At 42.0% G+C, this 20,918-nt stretch overlaps 1 protein-coding gene across 7 annotated transcripts in view; it reads left to right on the top strand.

The window, feature by feature from the left end:
• The window catches only part of LOC135491747 (cyclin-dependent kinase 17-like), a 45,723-nt gene that overhangs the window by 9,291 nt on the left and 15,514 nt on the right, over positions 1 to 20,918 (top strand). For 2 of the 7 annotated variants that reach the window (XM_064777865.1, XM_064777866.1), the window contains 3 exons: positions 9,285 to 9,389; positions 19,688 to 19,818; positions 20,494 to 20,628. In XM_064777865.1, coding sequence (XP_064633935.1) covers positions 9,285 to 9,389; positions 19,688 to 19,818; positions 20,494 to 20,628 — 371 coding nt within the window. Of the gene's footprint in view, positions 1 to 9,284; positions 9,390 to 11,638; positions 11,781 to 16,257; positions 16,418 to 19,100; positions 19,195 to 19,687; positions 19,819 to 20,493; positions 20,629 to 20,918 lie in introns of those variants that run through there. The other 5 variants (XM_064777868.1, XM_064777872.1, XM_064777869.1 and 2 more) reach the window with 4 other exon arrangements.

The raw sequence follows: 20,918 nt of genomic DNA, 5'->3' as shown, positions 1-20,918 counted from the left end.
GGCAGGCGCTATCAGTTGTGCGTGCAAGCAGCTATGTTAGTTGATTTTCAAGAAACGAAAGATAAAGCTGTAAGCAAGACATGCTACAGGTGGTCAATACTATGATAAAAGTTGAACCAGTGTTGGTGCATGCTATGCCTGTAACTACCGACAAAATGGGTGAGTTATCATTGGAATGAGCTATCTGACCATGCTCTCAACCATCTTTGTTCCGGTAGCCTGCCATCCCTGTTCGGGCAGCCCCAACCCCAAACCCCCATTCTTCTGTTTATGCCAAATTCATTCTATCAACAGAAAGTAACATGCCAATCATCATAATCAATGGGAAAAGAACCCACAGTCTGTCGGTGGTTAATCAGAGGGAGGTCCGAAGTGATAAATGTTGAGATGTACTCTACAAAACACAATGCCTCGACAGTTATGATTTGGTAACCTGCTCTCAAGTCTTATTTCAGTTTGCCAGTCGAGGATCATTTCGCAAGCACTTTGCCTCTCTAGCAATACTTCACACTGTTTGAGCAACACTTCTTTGCCTCAACTGTGTGTATTTCTTGTTTACCTTCCTGTGGGTTCAAGATCTGCTTATTTGAACTGTGCATAGTTCATACAATCAGATCAATAATATTGACATATAATAGGTATGTCTGGTTATGGCCAGACAAACGCACCCATTGTCATGCCTATGATAGGACAAGGAGTGACACAATAGAGTGTTTTCATGGTCAGCCATGTTGGAGGGCAGAATAATGATTTGTCATGCCTGACTTAACTGAATCAAATGACGTCATATGATTTGGGCTTGCTTTCTTTTAACCATCGGTTCTAAGGTGTCTTTGATTGCTGCCTTTGATTGTGGATTCCAAGGCATACTTTTGCTGCTAATGCCTGTCTGTTTGTGTCCTCCCCAATGCAGATGATTTACAGGTAATCACTTGAACGGCGGTAGTTGATCTTTGTCTCCTTATCGGTGACAACCAGAGTAGCCACCATAACCATGGAAACCTGTTGCCAAGCTCCTGTCTTAAAACTCCGACCTCTGAGGGAGGCTCACCAAAGAAAATCATATACAGTACACATCTTGTTAACGGACATGATTAGATGAAGGTCTCAGAAGATCGAACTCGTATTATTTTACCAGCTTGAAGCATTTATCGGCAGATGACATGCAACTCACAGGACATTGATCAATACAAGATTGCTGGGAGCGATGGTGGGAAGAATTTGTTCCATGATGATCAGCCCTGGAGATCATTAGATGATGAAGCCTATCACTACCCTCATTAGAGGGGATACTTCAGTCTCAACGAGAGCTGGAGAGTAGTGCCCTCTTCGTCTTTGTCAAGGCTCCAGCTCTACATTGACGTAGGTCTCATCACTGACCATCCACACAGTCACACTGAAGATTGTCACACAATCCATTGACAAAAAGCAATGACTTGGCCAGATGGTTACCAATATTTCATCAATTGCCAGCATTCACGACCAGTAATAGTATGATATAGCCAATGTCTACCAATGACCACTCCCTGTCTCTAGAGTCAGCTACGCAGACCAAGTAACCCCTCTGGCTACTCAGGGTCTCTTACATCAATAATGTCATAATTTAGACATGAGGAGAAAACTGCTTCTAGTTGGAGGTGGAAGTGCAGCTGCTTTCCACACAAGGAAGTCATCGGCATCGGTATGATTTAATCTAGTTTTTGTTGCCATTCCTTCCTTGTTGTGCCATGACAGGTCAGGGTACACCATCGGGGTAATTTGCGCCCACTCTTCTGTTGGTTCAGGCAATTACCATAAAATAGGTGTCATTGTCGAAGCAGAGGATCAGGTTTATGGAGCCAATCAGCTCAGATGATGGAATCACTTGTTTATGACCGAACGACCTTTCTGATGAGGCAGAAAGGGGTTGGAGAGACTTGGCTTGCACTAGGGTTGAGGTAGGGTTTCCCGGAACAACAAGGTTGGCGATGAACCAGGGATGTATCCTGATCGCCTGGACTAATAGCAATACCTTGCTTGCAATGTCCAGATTCCTTTGAACCAGCTATTAGGAGATGATGTACCAGTGTTGTTATGGTCATCACTGGCTGTATGAGATTATGCCATATTTTACCTTTATGACAGCCACTAATGGCCGGATGGCCTGGAGCTGTCTAAAGGCGATGTCGGCAGTAATAGTTATACTCATCATACCGGGTCAAAGCAGCTCAACAGAGATTTCACTCTATTGCCATATTCTGGTGAAGCCCAGTAGTCCAGCTGAGCTCACCAATATTAATCATTGGGAAGCTGGTGGCCATTAAACTGTTATGCTGATGTTGCCTTAGATTTCAGTCTCGTATGCCGGAAGTTGCATTGGAAATGGAGATCATCAGGGAGACCACTTGGCCTGTTAAAAGCAAAGGAATCCCTCGTCTTCGATTGTTGTGTGCAGACATCGAGGGATTAGAGGATCAAGACCCCTATATGATGAGGACAGTCCGTGATCAATTCTGTCTTCCATATCTCTGGTGTCTGCTCATAACCCAAATTTCTCTTCCTCCATCAGTTCATTTTGCAAGATCATTAGAGAGTTTCTGTATGTTCTAGCGAATGCATCATTCATGTGAACAGATCAATACCTGCCAAGTATTGATGCTGAATTAACCAGAGTGTAACCGAGTCATTCAAAATATTCCAACGATGTGCCAGCAGTGGTTTCAAGCTGTACATTCTTCCGAATGATTGCTGTGCGCAGCAAAATGGTTTGCAAAACCACGCTACAATCATGAAATGTTTAGGGAGTGGTTGGTGGTTGGTGTGGATGACATTCGTAGTGACTGTCCCCACCTTTATAACAGGGAACCCGAGAGCTAGAGCTCATTGGAGGGACTGTTTGATCTCAGAGCCTTGTGTGTCATGATGTTTTCCAGACACCTACTCCTTCATGTGAAAGTGTTGGCCTCTGTGAATGGCATGACTGGTATGTGAGGAGGAACTGATTGCACCAAACATCTCTACTACCTTGCTCTGTTCTTCTGCACCACATCCTGGTTAACCCTTCTCGAAGGTAGCAAGGCTTTAAATCAGTCATAGAGAGCCCATTACATGTAGATGTACAGTTGAATTGCATGTCGACTTGAGCACTTGAACAAAGGACCAAGATTCCACATTGTCTGTTTGGATTGTAATGAACTGCAGAACCTCTTTGGGACAAATCACTTGCAGTTATGCAGCATATAGAAGGCAATGAGTAGAAAAGAACTTGGCACTGTATTCATTGTGACCCCTGATGAGGTGGTACAAGTTTTGCGTTGACTGCCGCTGCATTTGCCATTCATCCCCAACTCCATAATCCTCTAAATGAGTAAATGTCCATGAAGGAAATTGGAGCGCTTTCTTCAATGTCTGCCAATACCATTATCTGGAATGTTTCAGTGCGTATACAGACCCATTACGAAGATTTATGAATTGGATTGCCTTTGTCAATGTCAGAGAGGTGCCGTTTGAGGTGTAGTGTTCTTCCTTTGGGAGCTATGGTACTGTCAGTGCCTCGTTGCAGTGGCTGCAGTTTTGCAACACCCCATTAAACATCGTGTTCGCTTGGTCAGACTCCCTTCAATATATATACTCTGGTGTGCTCCCCCACTGGAATCATTCTCCGGTTTGATCAAAGGATTGGTCGGTCTCCTGTGGGGAGGAAACTTTCTGCACGAGTTGTTGTCACAGTGAGCATTGATGAAGAAAGAAGAGGAAGGTTTGCCTCACTCATCAGGCACTAAAGAGATTCGTGCTGTGAGGAATGTGGCTCTAGCATTACAGGCAACTCTCTTGTGTCATGTTCAGCTAGAGCAATAGTGGATAGTCTCTCTTGACATTTGAATTGGGATTGGATGGTTTTCGGTTGGGCAAATCTAGCTTCAGTTTACTGCTTTGAAGTTCTTCATGGTATTCTCCGCGAAGTGGTTGATCTCAGGATTCTTTCGGCGTCGCTGGTGTTGCTTATCAGTTGGTCTGAAGTTGATCTATTTTGACCTGTTTGACACAGTGATAGTACCTGCAGTGATACACACTACCGCTATATGCGCCTTGACATCTCTGCCAAACACCACCTGTGGCAATGCAATGATCCGGTTATCCTCAAGGTTCTTTACCATATAATCCGATTCCATCTCCATCAGGGACTTACTGCCTTGCCTTTATAGTCTTCTAAGCCGATGTGGGGTGTCTTCTTTGTGGATTGGATTAAAGGGAAGGGAGTTTCCTCTGATCACTTCTGGCTATGTTTAGCTATATCTATTGGGGGGCCAGGTCCTCCCAGTCGTCACGGACCATGAAGCTTTTAGACAAAAAATGGCAAAGACTGGTGTTCTTCCCTAAACTATCAAGCTCAAGCTCCGTTCAGTTTTCAGCTAAAATATGTACATGTACATCCTGCTTCCCCGCTGCTGAAGCCATGGTGTGGGTGGTAACTTCCTTGAGGGTTCAGTCTAACAATGTTAATAGATGAGGGAATGTAGTCAATCCCTGATGAATAAGATGTGTTGGTTTTATATGCGCATCCGGTGATGAGCTAAAAGCTGAATGGCCGAGCTAAATATTGATTGAAGCGTTATATCCCTCAGCAGATATGACAAACAGTGATATGGTTATTAATAGTATATCAGTCTTCTAGTCTACTCTTTGTCTTTGACTCTCTATGTCTAAGATAAAGAAGGGGCAGAGCCAGCTGAATACATGTAATAGGGATGGAGAAATGGCAGAGTGGATCACTAGAGGAGCACATTCTTCAAAGAATTCCAAACATATAATGTACACTTTTGTTTCTTCCAAGTTACCTTGAAATGGATTTATCCTTTGATTAGCTTTGCCAATTACTCTGTGGCCCATTTGCCGTCACCTGTCACCCGCTTTCTAATAAAAGTTGGCTTTTTGCGTTCATCTGACTCCTGCTGAAATTGATTGGGAGAGATTGGTGCCTCATGCCATGATGAAATCGATTATGCTGTAGACGTCTTTGAGGTTCATTTTGGGTTGCGTGTTCAGGAGCTAAAAGATTGGACCTTGGTTATTTGAATATTGGAAGGGAACGATGGAGAGCTCTGTATCTCAATATGCTTTGGTAAAAATTGCGACCATTTTGGTTGTATAGACTAAAACAGGCCCACAGTCTTTGAATCAGGTCTCATGGACTAAAATCTCCCTGCCGGCATGCACAGCAGACTACGTTTGTTTTTGATTAAGATCACATGTTTTTTAGCAGTGCGTGTAAACGGCCCTATAGTTTCCTTCCCATCTTGGTCACCAACTACAGATTAATCATAACCTGCAGCATTGTCTGTGTCAATAAATAAAGTCTCAAGAATATTGATTCGAAATAACACGGATACGATTACAGCTTTCTAAAAATACGCAAGTCTGACTTATATTAAAATCAATATCGTCCTCATCGATAAACTTACCACAGAACTCTGTCATGTCTTCTTGTTCAAGAGCGATTTATGTCGGGAATCAATCCATCTTTTGTTTACATGCATGTTAATCGTGCCAGGCTTGATAAGCATCCAATCAGATCACACTGCCTCCTTCATCACACGCCGATCTCAACTGCCTACGTCAGCATCGCTATTTCTGACATCGGGGTGTCGTTAGTTATAGCATTGAGCGAGAATTGATAGGACGTCGTGAGACTGATACGGCTGTTTTGCTCAGCATACCGTTATAAGATTATACATCTTGACGCCCTGAAGTATTTCACTGCCTTTGTCGCTAAAGATGTATCATTAACCCTACAAGGCCTGGATAACCACATCAACAACCTTGGTCAACTCGGCAAGACGTGTAAGGCAGAGGAACACGACTTTCTTACTATTAATCAATAGACGACACTGTCAAGTAATTGAAGAAGCGTTCCATGGGGATGTCGGCGAATCTGAACAGACATCTCTGATCTGATGGACATTGCTTGTGAAAGCACCAAGTTCCAACACATCGGCTCAGCGAGTAGGGCGCTACAGGCCTTTCACGATGATATCAACGTGGTCCTAGTTCTTTCATTTCATCACATTCATATTCTTCCCAATAACGTTATCTCAACGGTCGTGAAAATTGTTATCTCCATGATTGTATCATCTACAGCAGTTTGCTACAGCGTAAGGAAACCGGTAACTCTTTGCCCAGACGTCAAGTCAATATATTGACTTTAGGGATAGCAGCCATCCCTTAATGTCTGGCTATGATAGAAACGTCTGACAAGGGAGTGTTTAGGGCCGTGTGCGTGGGAAGCAACTGTCATGCTTGTCATCAAGAATATGTCCCACCACTCACAGTACGCCAATTTTGTTGTCATATGTCATGAATGCACTTCTGCTCTAGGGTAAGAAAGTGCACTCCTGAGATTATCCTTTGGCTTGATCTACATTATATTTTGAGTGCCAGAAGCAATGATAAAACCCTGTTGGTCAAGATGGTCTGGGAGATCTATTCTTACGACCATCTTGACAATGATAGCTATGTTCACCTGAGCCTGAAGATCAGTTAAGGTAACAACGTTGAGCTGAGGTGTCCAGCCTGCCCCCTAGAAGGAACCCTGCAAGGAGTGCCAGGTGGACTCCAAACACTGAACTAGAACCTGAAAGCTGAACCACATTATTTTGCATCACAGCCGACAAACACATCCAAACCGCTATGACTGGAAACTGTCGGGTAGAGTGGCGGAACGGGACTGGCATCGGAAGTGGAAGCCTGTCGTTTAGATTCTGAGCCCATTATTACAGCAGCGGGATAAATTCCCAAATGCTTCCGCTCTTCTTTAGTTCTGGTGTGTGATGGGGGGGGGGGGGGGGGGGGCGATGGGAAAGAAGTCAGAAATTCAGCGTTATGGCTAAGTGGTTGGTAAGTACATGTACAACCTCCCACTACCATGCATCAAAAAGCTTATCATATTTCAATGTTCTTAGAGAATTTGCCAACATCGCACGCCTACAAGTTGTATCAGGTTGATCAGGAGTATCATGAATTAAGGTGCAGGGACTCTATCGTGCTTAGTTGCTTGGTGTGTTTCCCTTGGGGGATGTGAAGTTATGAAGGCTTTTCTTCTGGTGGTTACAAGTTCAGGACACTAGTATTTGAGAAAACATCACCAATGACACGATTGGAAAATATTTTTATTTGTTTCTCATGAAACAAACCTGGGCTAAATAAACGTGTTGAGACGAAAGACATTTTCCTTGTATTTGTGCCCACAGTCTTCTGGCTTTCTGTTTGTCTGTTGCTACTTGAGACAGCTGTTTGGACCGACATCCTGTCAGACATCACCAATAACATAAATAAGCCTTGTCTGCACGCTTGTATTTGATCCTGACATATTCGTTTTCCAATAGAGATGATCACATGGTTTTCCCTCGAGTTCTACTTCTGCATGTTCCAGAATTGGATATTTCTTTCTTTCTTAGTAATATTGAAATACCAAAGGTGATGAAAGGATCGACCAAGATCTGTTGACAATTTAACTCTGTTCCTCTGAAGGTTAAAAGTGAGTTGTGTGTTGTGTGGCAACTTCACAAGATTGGGTCGGAAATTGCGACTTAAATGGCAGCACTGGTCGGCAATGGAATAAGCCATTATTAGAACTTAGTTGTCATCTTGAATCCTGCATGACAGCCTGAGGGGTTTCACCTAATAATATCATCCCAATCTTTTATTTCGTTTCAGAGGCTTCTTTCATGTGACTTTTCTTCAGGAGATGTATGTTATATCATCTATAAGTAAAGTGTACCTGTCACATGATATTTATTATTCTCTCTTCTTATCTTTAATAGGTAAGTAGAAGTGCTGAGAAGAAATTCAGAAGTACCGACCGGGTGAGGTAGGAATGAAACATGCTTGAACATGGATGAGATTTCTTGGCATCTTGCAACTCTCTGTCAAGGCTGATCAAAAAATGTGCTCTTCCACATCATTCAAAAAGATCGGAACACCCCCAGTTGACTCTTGTTGAAAAAAAAGTTGAAAAACAGCCGTTTTTTAACAAGTTCAAATTGATGAAGCCATTTGGTGTCCTTCCTGCACCAACTTTTTAGCGTTCTTTTTTCCCGTTGAGAACGCCAGCTAATGCCCATCACACGGAAATGAACATCGGTGTGGTATGAATAGTTGATGCCAGACATCAGGAAGACTGATATTACATGAAAGAAATCAATTTTTCATCTTCCTGTTGGTGATGTTCTGATGCAATGTTATGGAGATTGGGCAATATGATCCGATTGTGGATCTCTTGGTGTATAGGAATAAGAGAGAAATGGCAACATTTCTGCCAGTGCAAGTCACAAAATGGTATCTCTCATACATGACTACTGGCAGGAATAAAGACTAGTCTTCATCATGAATTCTTGATACTGGCCATTGATTTTAACTTTGCAACGACTTTCCATCACCAAATTCACATCTCGCAGTTTGAAAGCAAAAAACACCGGGTTGTGACAGTGTGTTATGATCAAGATCACAGACTGTACCATCCAGGTACATACTAGAACCAACGATGAAAATGAGCTTGAATATAAAAATTTCTAAATTGGCAGAAAATATCATTAGTACCAGATAGCATGTAATTGTGAAATCATTTCTCGATCCTAATTGAACTGTTTTTAATGAAGCAGACATGATGATTCGAGATATTGGTGGTGTTTGCCAGGCATGGCTGTCTGCCTTCGAGGACTGATAAAGCTGATATGACAAAATGAATGGGATGGCATAAATCTCTGATGGCATAATTCATCTTGTGTATTTTCAATATGCTTTTAAAGTGGATGCGAAAGAGACTTCTAACATCTTGTTCTCAGCTTAGGGTTTAGTAGTTCGATCCACTGGGGATGACTAGGAGTGGGGGGGGGGGTTTCTCCGCTGAACCTAACTTGATATGCCTATGATACTCATGAGATAGCATTGCCTAGGCCCTACTTCTAGATTTGCAGTCTATTGCTTTTTGCCTGCTGATCTTGCCTCCCCTCCAGCTCTATTTTGCCAAAAACAATACGTGACTTTCCAATCTCCTGCAGACTTGCACAAGAAGGTATGATCAGCTTTCTACAGTACAAACGTCTGCCCAAAGACAAATTTCATCGGCAGATTAAACATGAGATTTCTAAGGTGTCCCACCAATATTCCAGTTTCTGTTTTCCAGTGATTTACTTGGTGTCGTTTGGTGAAATTGTGTTTTGTATTCACAAAGCCTGCACGCCATTTATGAGTTGCTTCCTTGTAAGTGTTGTAACAGTTGTTTTGTATCTTTTCTGTGGTTTCACTAGGTGATCATATCCCCCACCAGAGGTCAGCACCCATCTTAGGAGATCACCAGTACCACACTTCATGTAATTACAATAACGGATTTTGGCCGAGCACGAGAAATATTGGTAAGCCCCAATTCTACGCACCCAATTCTACACATCCCTTTGTTTTTCTCACCCTAGAGATGTGTGCTTTGTGACAGATCAATATGTGAGCATTCGAATGACAATGAATTATGGACTCCAATAACACACGTCAGTTTCTTTAATATTGGCGTTGATAGTTGTCACAAAGTTTGCCATAGAATGCACATTTCCTTGATCTGGTTGGTAAAGGTAAGATGAAGGTGAAAATGTGGCTTCTTTTAAATGGAAGGGGAGCCACCTACAAAAGAGAAAAGGAACTACATGTGTGTACATTAGGCATATGCAATGTACAATCAAGACTTCCCCCTTCTGTTTCAAAGAGGGCATGCTTTCTCATTGTCTTGTCCTATAAAGCTTCACATCTGCCTGCACCCATGAACAAGCTTAACTTGTGTTCCACCTGTAGTATGCCCTAACCCCTCACTGCCCTTCAACAACTGAGATCTCTGACCAGTGGATATGAAGGTGGTCCTACATGTAAACTCATCAGCATGAAAGTGGTCCTGATAGCATGAAAGTGGTGATAGTTTTCTTTATGCCTTTACATGTTGTGTAAGCTGTATGTGCTTCTCTTCTCTGGTTTGGGGTTCTACCTGAGTGTCACTCTGTCTGGCTTTGTTTTTTTGGTGCTTTGAATGTTTTGAGAGTCTCGATCTCAATGGAGCACGGGAGCTTCCCAAAACTCAAAAAAAGGTTTATCCGACCTCCTCATTCATTAGTCCTTAGGGAAAAGAGAATTTCTCAAATGTGACCCGTTCTAGCAGAACCAGTCGCATGTCACACATAAGATGAGCCTAGATGACACCAGGAGATAATAGAAGAAATTGATGTCATCAGATTTCACAAAAGGCAGACAATAGTGAAATGAACAAACAGTCCGTCTCAACCTGCCAAGCTCAGAGCAACATGCGACTGGTTTTGCTGGAACGGGTCACAAATTTTCTCCTTGCTTTCCTTAAATGTTTTCTCATCACCAGTAAGCCCACAATCTAATCATATTCTAATGGCCTTGCATGTTCATTTGGCGTTATTCTAAATATGTGACTCGCTCTACCAAAACTAGGCGCTTGTCGCATCTGAACTGGACAGGTTGATACGGACTTGTTGTTCATTTCCCTATTGTAGACCTTTTGTGAAATCTATTACAAACTGATTTGGTCACATTTCACAAAAGGTCTACAGTAGGGAAATGAACAACAAGTCCGTATCAACCTGGCAAGTTCAGATGCGACAAGCGCCTAGTTTTGGTAGAGCGGGTGACATATTACTATTCTCTTCCCTGTTATGGAATAAATTGCATGACGCATCTGTGTTGGATAATTGAATCAACTTGTTGAGATGTTTGTTGATTTTAGGTTTCCACTTGGTTACTAGATGGCAATAGTGTTGTTGCAGACTAATGGTATGGTAAAACCTTGGCATCCTTTCCCCCAAGAGCTGGAATAACTGGGTTAACCCTTGAGTTCGATAGGCCCTTTGCCGCTGCTAGACTTCTGAAGGCGTGCTAAGAGGTAGAATGATTGTCTCGGCTGTGCGCCAAGGTGAAGATGATCTCATTCACCGTCATAACCTAGGTATTGGCTGCGCCGGAATGTTGCTCCTGTTTGTTTGTTCGGATCAAACAGGATATAGGTTGAAAAGATGATCAGATAATGATTGGTAAGGTGTGCTGGGGCAAACTGGTCTCGAAATACCTAGCTATTATCATGGCTCTTCATCATTTACTTTTAAAAGTAAGTTTGAGTCAGCAGAAATTGGAAGCAAATTTCCAGATTTTGATCCGGTTACATCTGTGGATGAATGAATACCATAACAGAGTCTGCTTTGTACATATGGACAGTTTTGGCAAAGGCAAACCAGAGACCAAACTTAACAAATGCACACAGGTCAGAAGCCTAGGCCTATTAAGTTGACAAATAATAATTTCCTATTTTTGGACAGGTGAGGAGGGGGAAGCTCCTGTGGCAGCGGGTGCTATGTATTTATTGAATACAAAGGTTGTATAAGAAAACAGATGATATCATCTCATAGAATATCATGATCAATCATTGCCCAGGTGCTTTCACCAACAACCCACACAACACCCCTCTCCCACGAAAATGAGCCAACCCAGTTGAGTTTATTCACTAGTTAGAAAAAGTAGGCCATGTCAAAAAAGGGGTGTGAAACACACGCGACCTGGCTATGCTGTATACATGATTGTGTACATTATACAGTATGACTCAGTCATAATGTTTTGAGCCAGTGCACAGTTAACAATGGATATTCTTCAAATAAAGAGTATGGTTCTCCCGCAGAAGTTTTTCAAATCTCGTAAAATGTCTGAAAAGAAGCGTCGGAAAAGTTTGTTTTCGGATTTCCGTTCGATGGGTATGTGTTATATTCTTTATCACTATTAAAGCTATTTTGACCTTGTTTCATTGAATCAGATATTTATTGAATTATGAACTGGGCTGACAAGAGTATGTATTTTGTGTCGTGCACACTCCATTCAAGTATGTGCTACCTGGTGTTCTTCTGTCATGTGTGTTAGTTCCTGCATCATATTCTGGCATTCAAAAGTAGGATTGATAAAATTACACCAGCACTGTTCAATTCTCACGCCCGGTCATGAAGTTTCCATTAAGGAAATGAAATGAAAGCAAGACAAGACATTATGATTTGTAACTTCAGTATATTTCCCCATATTGACTGACTGTCATGACATTTCAGTGCTTTTCATTGAATATCCGCATCAAGATTCAAGTTCATCCTGATAACCAGCAATCTCAGATCAAATTGTCGATTTCAACTTGATATTGTAGTCATGATTGCCCATTGACACTGATATCAAGCACATCTCTGACTCATGCGTCTCACACTCATGTAAAAATACATCGCATTTGATTTTATCATGGAATTTATACTTTTAAATCAGGCCATGCCCATATCGGTCCACAAAGTATCTATTCTTAGCAGCTGTGTGAAAATTCAAAAAAGGACTTTTAAACCTGGAGTAGTAAAATCTGAAGTGTTTTCTTAGTAAAGTTTGTCATCATATCAGAAAACTTCATCTTCATGAACAGAACCAATGGGGCGGGGGGGGGGGAACCTGTCCTGTACTCCCGTTATCAAGCGATGTAAATATAGGATGGCCTTGTTCAAAATCTGTGTGGGCTTTTCAATGCTACTGCTACACCAAATAGAAATATCCTTGTTTTTGTCACAATGCTACTTTCAGTCACCTACTACAGTGCCAGTGGAACCTCCCTTAGCAGACACCTCTCTATTAAGGACAACCTCTCAACACTAGGTTTGGTCCCAAATTGCTGGTTTCCATTCAATTTGACCTCTCTAATCAGGACACCTCGCTATAAGGACAGCACTTGTCAGTCCCGAGGGTGTCCTTAATAGAGAGGTTCTACTGTAGTTCTAAATAGATGTCAATTTCACATGGAAGTTTTGTGATGAACATCACCCGAACATATATGTATGTGACCATGAGTGCTAAATACAGCATTGGGTGACAAGTGACCTTGAAATCCATTGAATATCTCCAATACATACCATTTGTGTATAATTGGGTCACTCATAATGTCCTCTTTTGAGTTGAATTCGCCTCAGTGATAGACATATAAAAAACTTCACACTCATTACCGACTATGAATAGCATACTGCTTGAACAAGGAATAATTAATAAACAAGGAACAAGCATGTGGGAAGTTCCAAGTAATATTTTCTCGATTTTATGAAGGTTTTATCTCACAACATGTTTCATTTGCCTGTTGTTTTGCCAGGAGCAGTGGTGATGACTCCTGACTGACTTCACAGTACTTTAGCAATCTTCTATTTTTGACCCTTTCCAATGATGTCTGACTGTCAGCTTGCAATACTGTCAATCCTGTTGATCACAAGTCCATCTGAGTGTTGTGAATATTGAATAATAGGCCTTAATGCCAGTCATGTGTCAGGTCAACAACCTCCAACTTGACCATAGCATTATAATAAATAAATACATCCTGAGCCAATTGAGTTATGTCCGATTATATATATTTTGACTGAGTTTATTGTCTGGTGACATTGTCTGCGTGACCAACTGTTACATCATGTAAATCCGGCTTCTTTGTCTAACACCAAGACTTATTGATTTTCAATTGTTCTGGTATTTCCTGCTGACATTGTGGCAAGTTTATAGGTGTGTTGTTTATGGTCTTTGTTAATGGCTGGGTGGAACTCCCTTGGCAAAGTGGATGGTCTACTGAATACAGACCTGAACATTGATCGTCATCTCTATGATGAAATAATTGAACAAAAACTGTTGGTGCAGTGGCGGGAATGTGTCGGCAGGAAACATTAAAATAATATGATCAGACATGGGAAGGTCAATACATTTAATATATTGTACAAATATGATTGTTAGTTGGCATTTATAGTTAACCCTTTAAAAATAAGTGGTGGAACCTTTTGATTACAATCTCATCTTGACCATGAAGGTTTCTGCAGTATTTCATCACTTTCGTCACTTTATCCTCATGAGATTGAATAACGTGTTGTTTCATGGTCATGAGCTTCCCTTCATGATAGGCACATGCCTTTTACCATCATGATAACATCCTATATCCGTTCTAGCTGAAGATCAGATTCTTGATTACAGAAAGATGTTGACCTTTAAAAAAGGCCATGTCTTGATGTTGTGCTCATAAGATTGAAAGTGTCTCAAGATGGACTGCAAGATCAGTCCATTCTAATTCCACCTTCAGACAACAGATGGGGCTAGTTGTTCAGGTGTAACATCATTGGAGGAGCAGTGGTTATCAGCAGCCTGTCACCCCATCCCCCAGTTTCATTTTGTCCTGACCTGTCCTTAATTAGCACTATTTAGCTCTAATTAGGTCCAATCAGTGAATGCAAATGTAACAACAAACCAAGGCCTAATTTATGGAATTGATGACAAGCTCTGTGCTGATTCGGCAATGATGGAGTGAATTCTGTATTGAGACATTTTCTCAGACGCGGTATACCATAAGTTTATGAATACTGTGAGTTTTGAGCTGCATTTTCTGTTAAAGGATGATCATTTCATATTTATGACCATATTGGCTTTTGCCAATTAGCGAGATGTGAATCTGTGTTTCATTCACTGATGAAATGAAAGAAGTGTTGGGTCGACACCGAAGGTCTCAATGACGTACGAGGAAGCTTCCATTTGGTATTGGCATCTTGCTCCTCTGATTGGCGTCGACACTCGACCGAGATGTTATGTTATCATATGTGTAAAAAAGTGTAGCTCCCGATGGTTGGTGCGAAACAAGTATTCTGAGTTATGTGATGTGATTTTCGCAGTCGTTTACGAATCGGCAGATGACACTTCAGTCTTGGTACAGATCCTGTTTCTTTCATAATCGATAGATTCTGCTGTGAACTTGCAAGATGACAACTGATCACCAACCAGCTTTCGACTGTCTATTTTCTTGAAAATTTGCCAGAGAAATTGGGCTTTCTCCGTTCTACTTGGGTCTCTGCTTGCTTCTTGTTTCATTATGCATGAATTGAGTTTTCCGAATTTCCTTACTGAGTTACCAGACTGTGATTGCGTATCCATCTGAATCGTTTTCTCTCTGCTGGAGATGTTGAACCGGTTCTAGTAGTAATGACGTTCCAAACTTTTCAAACTCGGGTTGCAGGAAGTTGCCCCGCTGAGCGTCCCAGGTTGTTTAGTCAAAGACGCCCAAGGAATCCTTCCAGATTGGAGCAGGAACAGAATCCTAGATGGACCTCTTGTTCTTGTGACGCGGTCCAACAACAGATGACACCGATTTGATTCACCGCAAAATCGTTATTTGTTTATCAGATTCATTGTCATGCTTTGTGACATACACAATATTTTCCTTCCGTCTTTGTATTTTGGGCATCCGAAACAGGTTTGACCATGAATACACAAGCGTTTCTCAAAGCATCCATTTTGCAGTTGCAGTTTTGTGGCTGTGAATTGTGCCGTTTTCAAGGCATCCTCCTGGATTGAAACGTGCCTGGTAGCAGACACAGGGAGGAGAAGTTTTGATCAGTTGCCACTGAATCATACAATTTTTTGTGTCGAACGTTAGGGAAGCAGATAGTGGCTGAAGCAGATCGGATTGTTGCGTTGCCATTTTAGTTCCAATCAAAATGAAGTTTAGGAGGTGCACAGGCAAAATCTTGGGATACTTAACTTGTGACTGTGAAAGGTTTAGGAGGATAGGTACACTGGTCAGACATCAGCAGAACATGGGAACATGATTAACTCGCAGGTTTTGCTGTGGATGTTCACCTACGTAGCACTCAAGTTTGAGACACTGACGTTATGAATCAAACTTATGGATCGAACAATTGTCGTAAAGCTGATTGTTGCCCAGGTGACAAATGAACAAATATCGAACCCTTAGATCAATCAGCCCAACATCAATCAAGGACGTTTGCTATTAGTCGGGACGGGCTGCACCAGATAACAAAAATCTATATGTACAATGTAGTTTATGCTGTTATTGTGAAGTGTATATTGCTGTATTGAATGGCAGTGTACTTCGGATGAAACGAAATGAGTTGACGACCTGCTGGTCAAGGATTGTATGGACTTGTACAGAAGATGTTGATGGATAATCAGTCGCCTATGAGTTCACTGTTATCGTATCCATGCCTATCTCAAGGGCATCTTCCTGGTTATTCGGAAACAACTTTGTGTAGGATTAAACCAACGTTCAGGAAATCATTTCTCTGGAGTTGACTCAGATTGTCACATTGGTGACATCATAACCTGCATCGACCATCGAAGTGTTACGTTAGTTACGCCAACCAGCATATACCATCAGTCTGTAAAGATAACTTCATAAGCATGGCGTTTCTCCAGCCGTTGACTTCCTCCAAATCTCAAATCAAGAAAAAACTTGTGAAACAGAAGTCGCTTTCAGGCACCGTGAAATCAGAAGCCAAGAAAACTGCCACGACACCAATAAGTCGATTTTTGTCGCTCGGAAAGTTCACTGGACCAAAGCGTATGTAACTCTAAATCTCATCTTTTCAGATTCTTGAGCAAATCTCTTGGGACAAGAGGCTCCGAGATGAAAACAACACCAGTCACGAAGCCTTGCTTGATCTCTCCTGGTAGGGATTTTGATCTTGTTGGGCAGGTGGAACAAGGATAAAAAAGATTATTGCAAGTGGTTATGGGCAATGATCAGTGAGGGTCGAAGAAGGCAGAAAGGGAGCCACACTCTGCACTGAAGGGTTAAATAAAACAATGTTGTCATTTGTTGGTATAAAACATGTGTTGACTGCGGGTATTTCATTAAAAAATTACCATGGTACCTTTCAGAATCCATCTGCAATTTGATGATTTGATTATAGAGTGTGTATAGGTTCCATGTGTAAACATGGATGGCCGGGTGACTCAAGGGTTTAGTCGATTTCTTGTTGAAGGAACATGCTCTGTATATGGTTAAACATGGAGGAAGCCGGTCCAATGATCGTTTATCAATCTTATCAGACTTTCAGCAAAAACCAGACTACGGTCACAAAAGTCTGAGATCTCGTCCTCCTAAACAAGCCAGGTAGCTTCCATTGCAAAGGAAAGATCACCCAAAATGCTTTTGAATGCCGATTCTGTGTCGTGGGATTTTAACTTCCTCTGCTGGTCATTGTCTTTGGCGAGTTCCACTTCGTTATAAAGGTCTTCAAAGCTGTTTTCGGAAGGAAATGTGTTCTTCTTCTTTGTTTTACTGTTGCTAATTTGTCTCTTTGCCAGCCAAATCAAAGGGACTGTGATACGTCTAGCAGACAAGAAACTATTCTTTAGCTACTTAGAATACCTGAGTGGAACATCCAGATGCAGCATGGTGCCCAGCATTCCATTGCTGTAAGATGTGTTACCAATGATTTCCTGAAGTGCATTCGGATTGGAATTCTTTACACTTTGGAAACCAACGTTATGTTCCAGGGAGCTTTACTGGCCAGTGTAAATCTTAGCCGTGGAGTTTTCTAACACGTGTTTTGGTGTCCTGTGATACTTCATCACCTATTTCCAATTTGCAATGATTCTTTTAGTGATTCTTTGTCAAGGTGGTTCTTTGCTTGTCGGCTTTATACTTACATCTCTTTGTTCCGATGTCAAAATCTGTCATGATAGTTGGTGGTCTTGCCTGACAATAATTGCACATGATCACGAGAGAAATGGTTCGTAGGCATTGCGACTATTCTCGTTTCGCTTTGAAGTCCCTCAGATGTGAGGGTCATGGGAAAAGAGGTATTTTGTCTGTACTGGGAGTACGTCATAAAGGTTGAATTCGGTCTGAACTAGTTAAGGTTTGTTGCTCTGGTCATGTCACACACAGTCGACGTCGTTGGATGTCATTCTCGGTTTTCTTCATTTTCATGTTGGAAGATTGGTGGAATTACTTTGTTTTGGCTGCATGACCAGACGTACACTTGAACACATCCTGTGGTAGCCACTTGACCTGAATTGTGCAAAATTAAGGATAATTTCGAGGACAAATTACTGGAATATCAAAAACTTCAAAAGCTGGTGGAATAATAAGTTGAGTGGATATTGATATGAGTGGTGCACAGTTGCTAGGTGCAGTGATTTAGTAAAGAAACTTTCTTTTAGACCAACACGGGACCTTTTTCCTTGGGACATTCATGATCAAGTCATGTTACAGTGTTTCCTGATGAAGGTGTTCTGCTGGAAGCGGTGCATACAGGATGAAGCACAATACTGCCTCATAACAGACGGTAATGTATTTATGGTTCTAAGTTACTCTGTGGGTTGCATTTAGATTTAGTTTACAGTATTAATATTGACCTCAAAGACAGCCAATCATCCATGTAACTGCACTCACTTCACACATTCTGCCAAAATATATATACCGTACTGTTGATGTTTTCCAAGTTCTCCGATTGTCGGTTTCAACCCCGGCTTTCTCAAATATCTAGTGTACGTGTACAAGTCAATACATTGGAACCTGAGGCAAGCTGCACGTGGATCTGAAAACATTCCAATCAAAGTATAAGATTGATTGTAGTTTCTATCAGAAAACGTACAGTCATATCCGGAGATCGGTTCCTCCTGTTGCTTGGTTCCGCGTGTCTTTCCTCATACCTCATATTCCTCTACCTATTAACGTAGTGTTTGTAAACTTGGAGGAAAATTTCTTTACCATTTCTTCTAGCATACCTAGGTCGTGCGTACAAAGGTACTTTGTACGTATAGCCAAGCAGCTGTTAGTACATAACTTGAAATTCTGTATGTGAAATAACAGACGTTGGACCAAGTTTATGATGCATACATTTCTGGAAATTTGTTACATTGTATCTTGATATACAACTAGCAGATGAAAAATGGAGCGTGGATCCGTCGCTTTTCCCGAATATGTGAACTGACGATTGTTGTCTCAGAATTGACTGTTACTGTTTGAGAATTGATGTGACGTCTGCTTATTCAGGGTGGATAAACTCCGATCACGCGTTTGGGGTTCAGTTCTTCCAGAAGACGACCAGCACTGTCTTGTATTCTGTGATGATTTGTGTAAAGCTGAGGTCTTCTCCATGTGATTGAAACATTCTCGGAGCTGTTCAGCTGTCACATGACAACACATGGTTAGAGCCACCTGTCATCCATGGAGGTCCCTGCATGGATTAGTTTGACGGTGAATCATGATGGCTGGCATGGATTTTAATCGGATGATGATATGAACAATGGGAGTTAGTGAAGATTTGCTGATTTTCGTGTTTGAGGCATTTGCCTTGCTCTTCTTGAAGATTCTTGTGCTGTTGGGTAAGACCAGGTCAACCATGTTCAAAGTGCTTTTGCCACCCGGAGTGCTCCTATCTGATGAAATGTGCTAATAAGATTATCAATGTTTAGTGCGAGAGCCCTTGATTTTGTCACATGTGTTGATAAAGCGACCAGAATACTCATATTTGATCATACTCAATAACTCATGAATGATTCTCACTCGTATCACTATTTGTTTGGGTGACACTTCGTAATCATATTGTTCAAATATTTGTCAATGATCAGTTTCTTTATTGGAGGCTTTCATGGAAACCAGTCACAGCATGTGGTAAAGGGAGCAAAGGGTGGGCTGCTGAGGCCTCATCAGTCATGTCAGAACACTAACAACTTATAATTTGTAATTTTCAGGGGTGATTTATTGCCTTGGAAGAACTGGTACAGAAAGAGGGATCCTCAACAACAAATTTCTTCGTCGAATGAAACACAGGTCCTTATAAGATATCTCATGTGTTCTCTGACTCTTATGTTCCAGGTGTTGTCCATGAAAACCCACGCATCGGGTCTGATGGGGAAAGTGAGGAGGTATCGGGAGCGTCGGACGATAAGGACGATATGTTCACTCCGGCCCAGCGGGTACGACTCAGGAATAGAAGGTTTAGTGAGGTGCGTATCAATAGCATCAACTTGTCAGGCTGCGCAGCCAGCAGGTAGCAACAGTGTGGCCATCTGGTGGTCAAGTAAGTAACTGAAGCTTGTCAGGCTGTGCAGCCACCAGGTAGCAACGGTGTGGCCATCTGGTGGTCGAGTAAGTAACTGAAGCTTGTCAGGCTGTGCAGCCACCAGGTAGCAACAGTGTGGCCATCTGGTGGTCGAGTAAGTAACTGAAGCTTGTCAGGCTTAGCAACAGTGTGGCCATCTGGTGGTCGAGTAAGTAACTGAAGCTTGTCAGGCTTTGCAGCCAGCAGGTAGCAACAGTGTGGCCATCTGGTGGTCGAGTAAGTAACTGAAGCTTGTCAGGCTGTGCAGCCAGCAGGTAACAACGGTGTGGCCATCTGGTGGTCGAGTAAGTAACTGAAGCTTGTCAGGCTGTGCAGCCAGCAGGTAGCAACAGTGTGGCCATCTGGTGGTCGAGTAAGTAACTGAAGAAATGATTGGAAGTTGGAATTGAACCTTGTTGGGTCCAGAATCAATGAATGGCAGTGGTTCATTGACATTTGGACACGATACTGCTGACATGACCTGCCATTCTCAAGAAATCATCTCCAGTACTTGCTTTACAGCCGATACCAGCCAACCCCCTTACCATCATGATGATATATGTCATTGCTTCTCTTGCAGGATGTGAATAAGAGATTGTCACTGCCAGCGGACATCCGTCTTCCAGAAAGCTTCTTATTGAAGCATACACAGTCCAATATGTTACAGCCAGCCTTTGACGGACCCCTCACCAGACGCGCTCGGCGTTCTTCTTTGGTAAGTTATATGTTTGTCCTCATCCATACATTGTTGGTAATGCGATGTCTCCACCTATTAGATGTTTTTCCAACTATTCATCTCTGGTATGAAGTGGACTAGTAGAAACAGCTGCAGGTTTTTCCTTTTAGTTCATATAAAGAATGGAATGGTTATACTATATAGAAGTGGTAGTCTTACTGACGAAGTGGAGTGGAGATGGAAGGAGGGCTTGGAGGTGATTGCACATGCTAAGTCCTCTGCAACACATCTTGGGTATGGATGGCATTCTGTCCAAGATGAGGAGAAGC

This window comes from Lineus longissimus, chromosome 7 (assembly GCF_910592395.1).
Source record: "Lineus longissimus chromosome 7, tnLinLong1.2, whole genome shotgun sequence".
Lineage (NCBI taxonomy): Eukaryota > Metazoa > Nemertea > Pilidiophora > Heteronemertea > Lineidae > Lineus > Lineus longissimus.
Note: the sequence above shows the minus strand (reverse complement) of the source record. Positions and strands in the feature narration are given on the sequence as shown.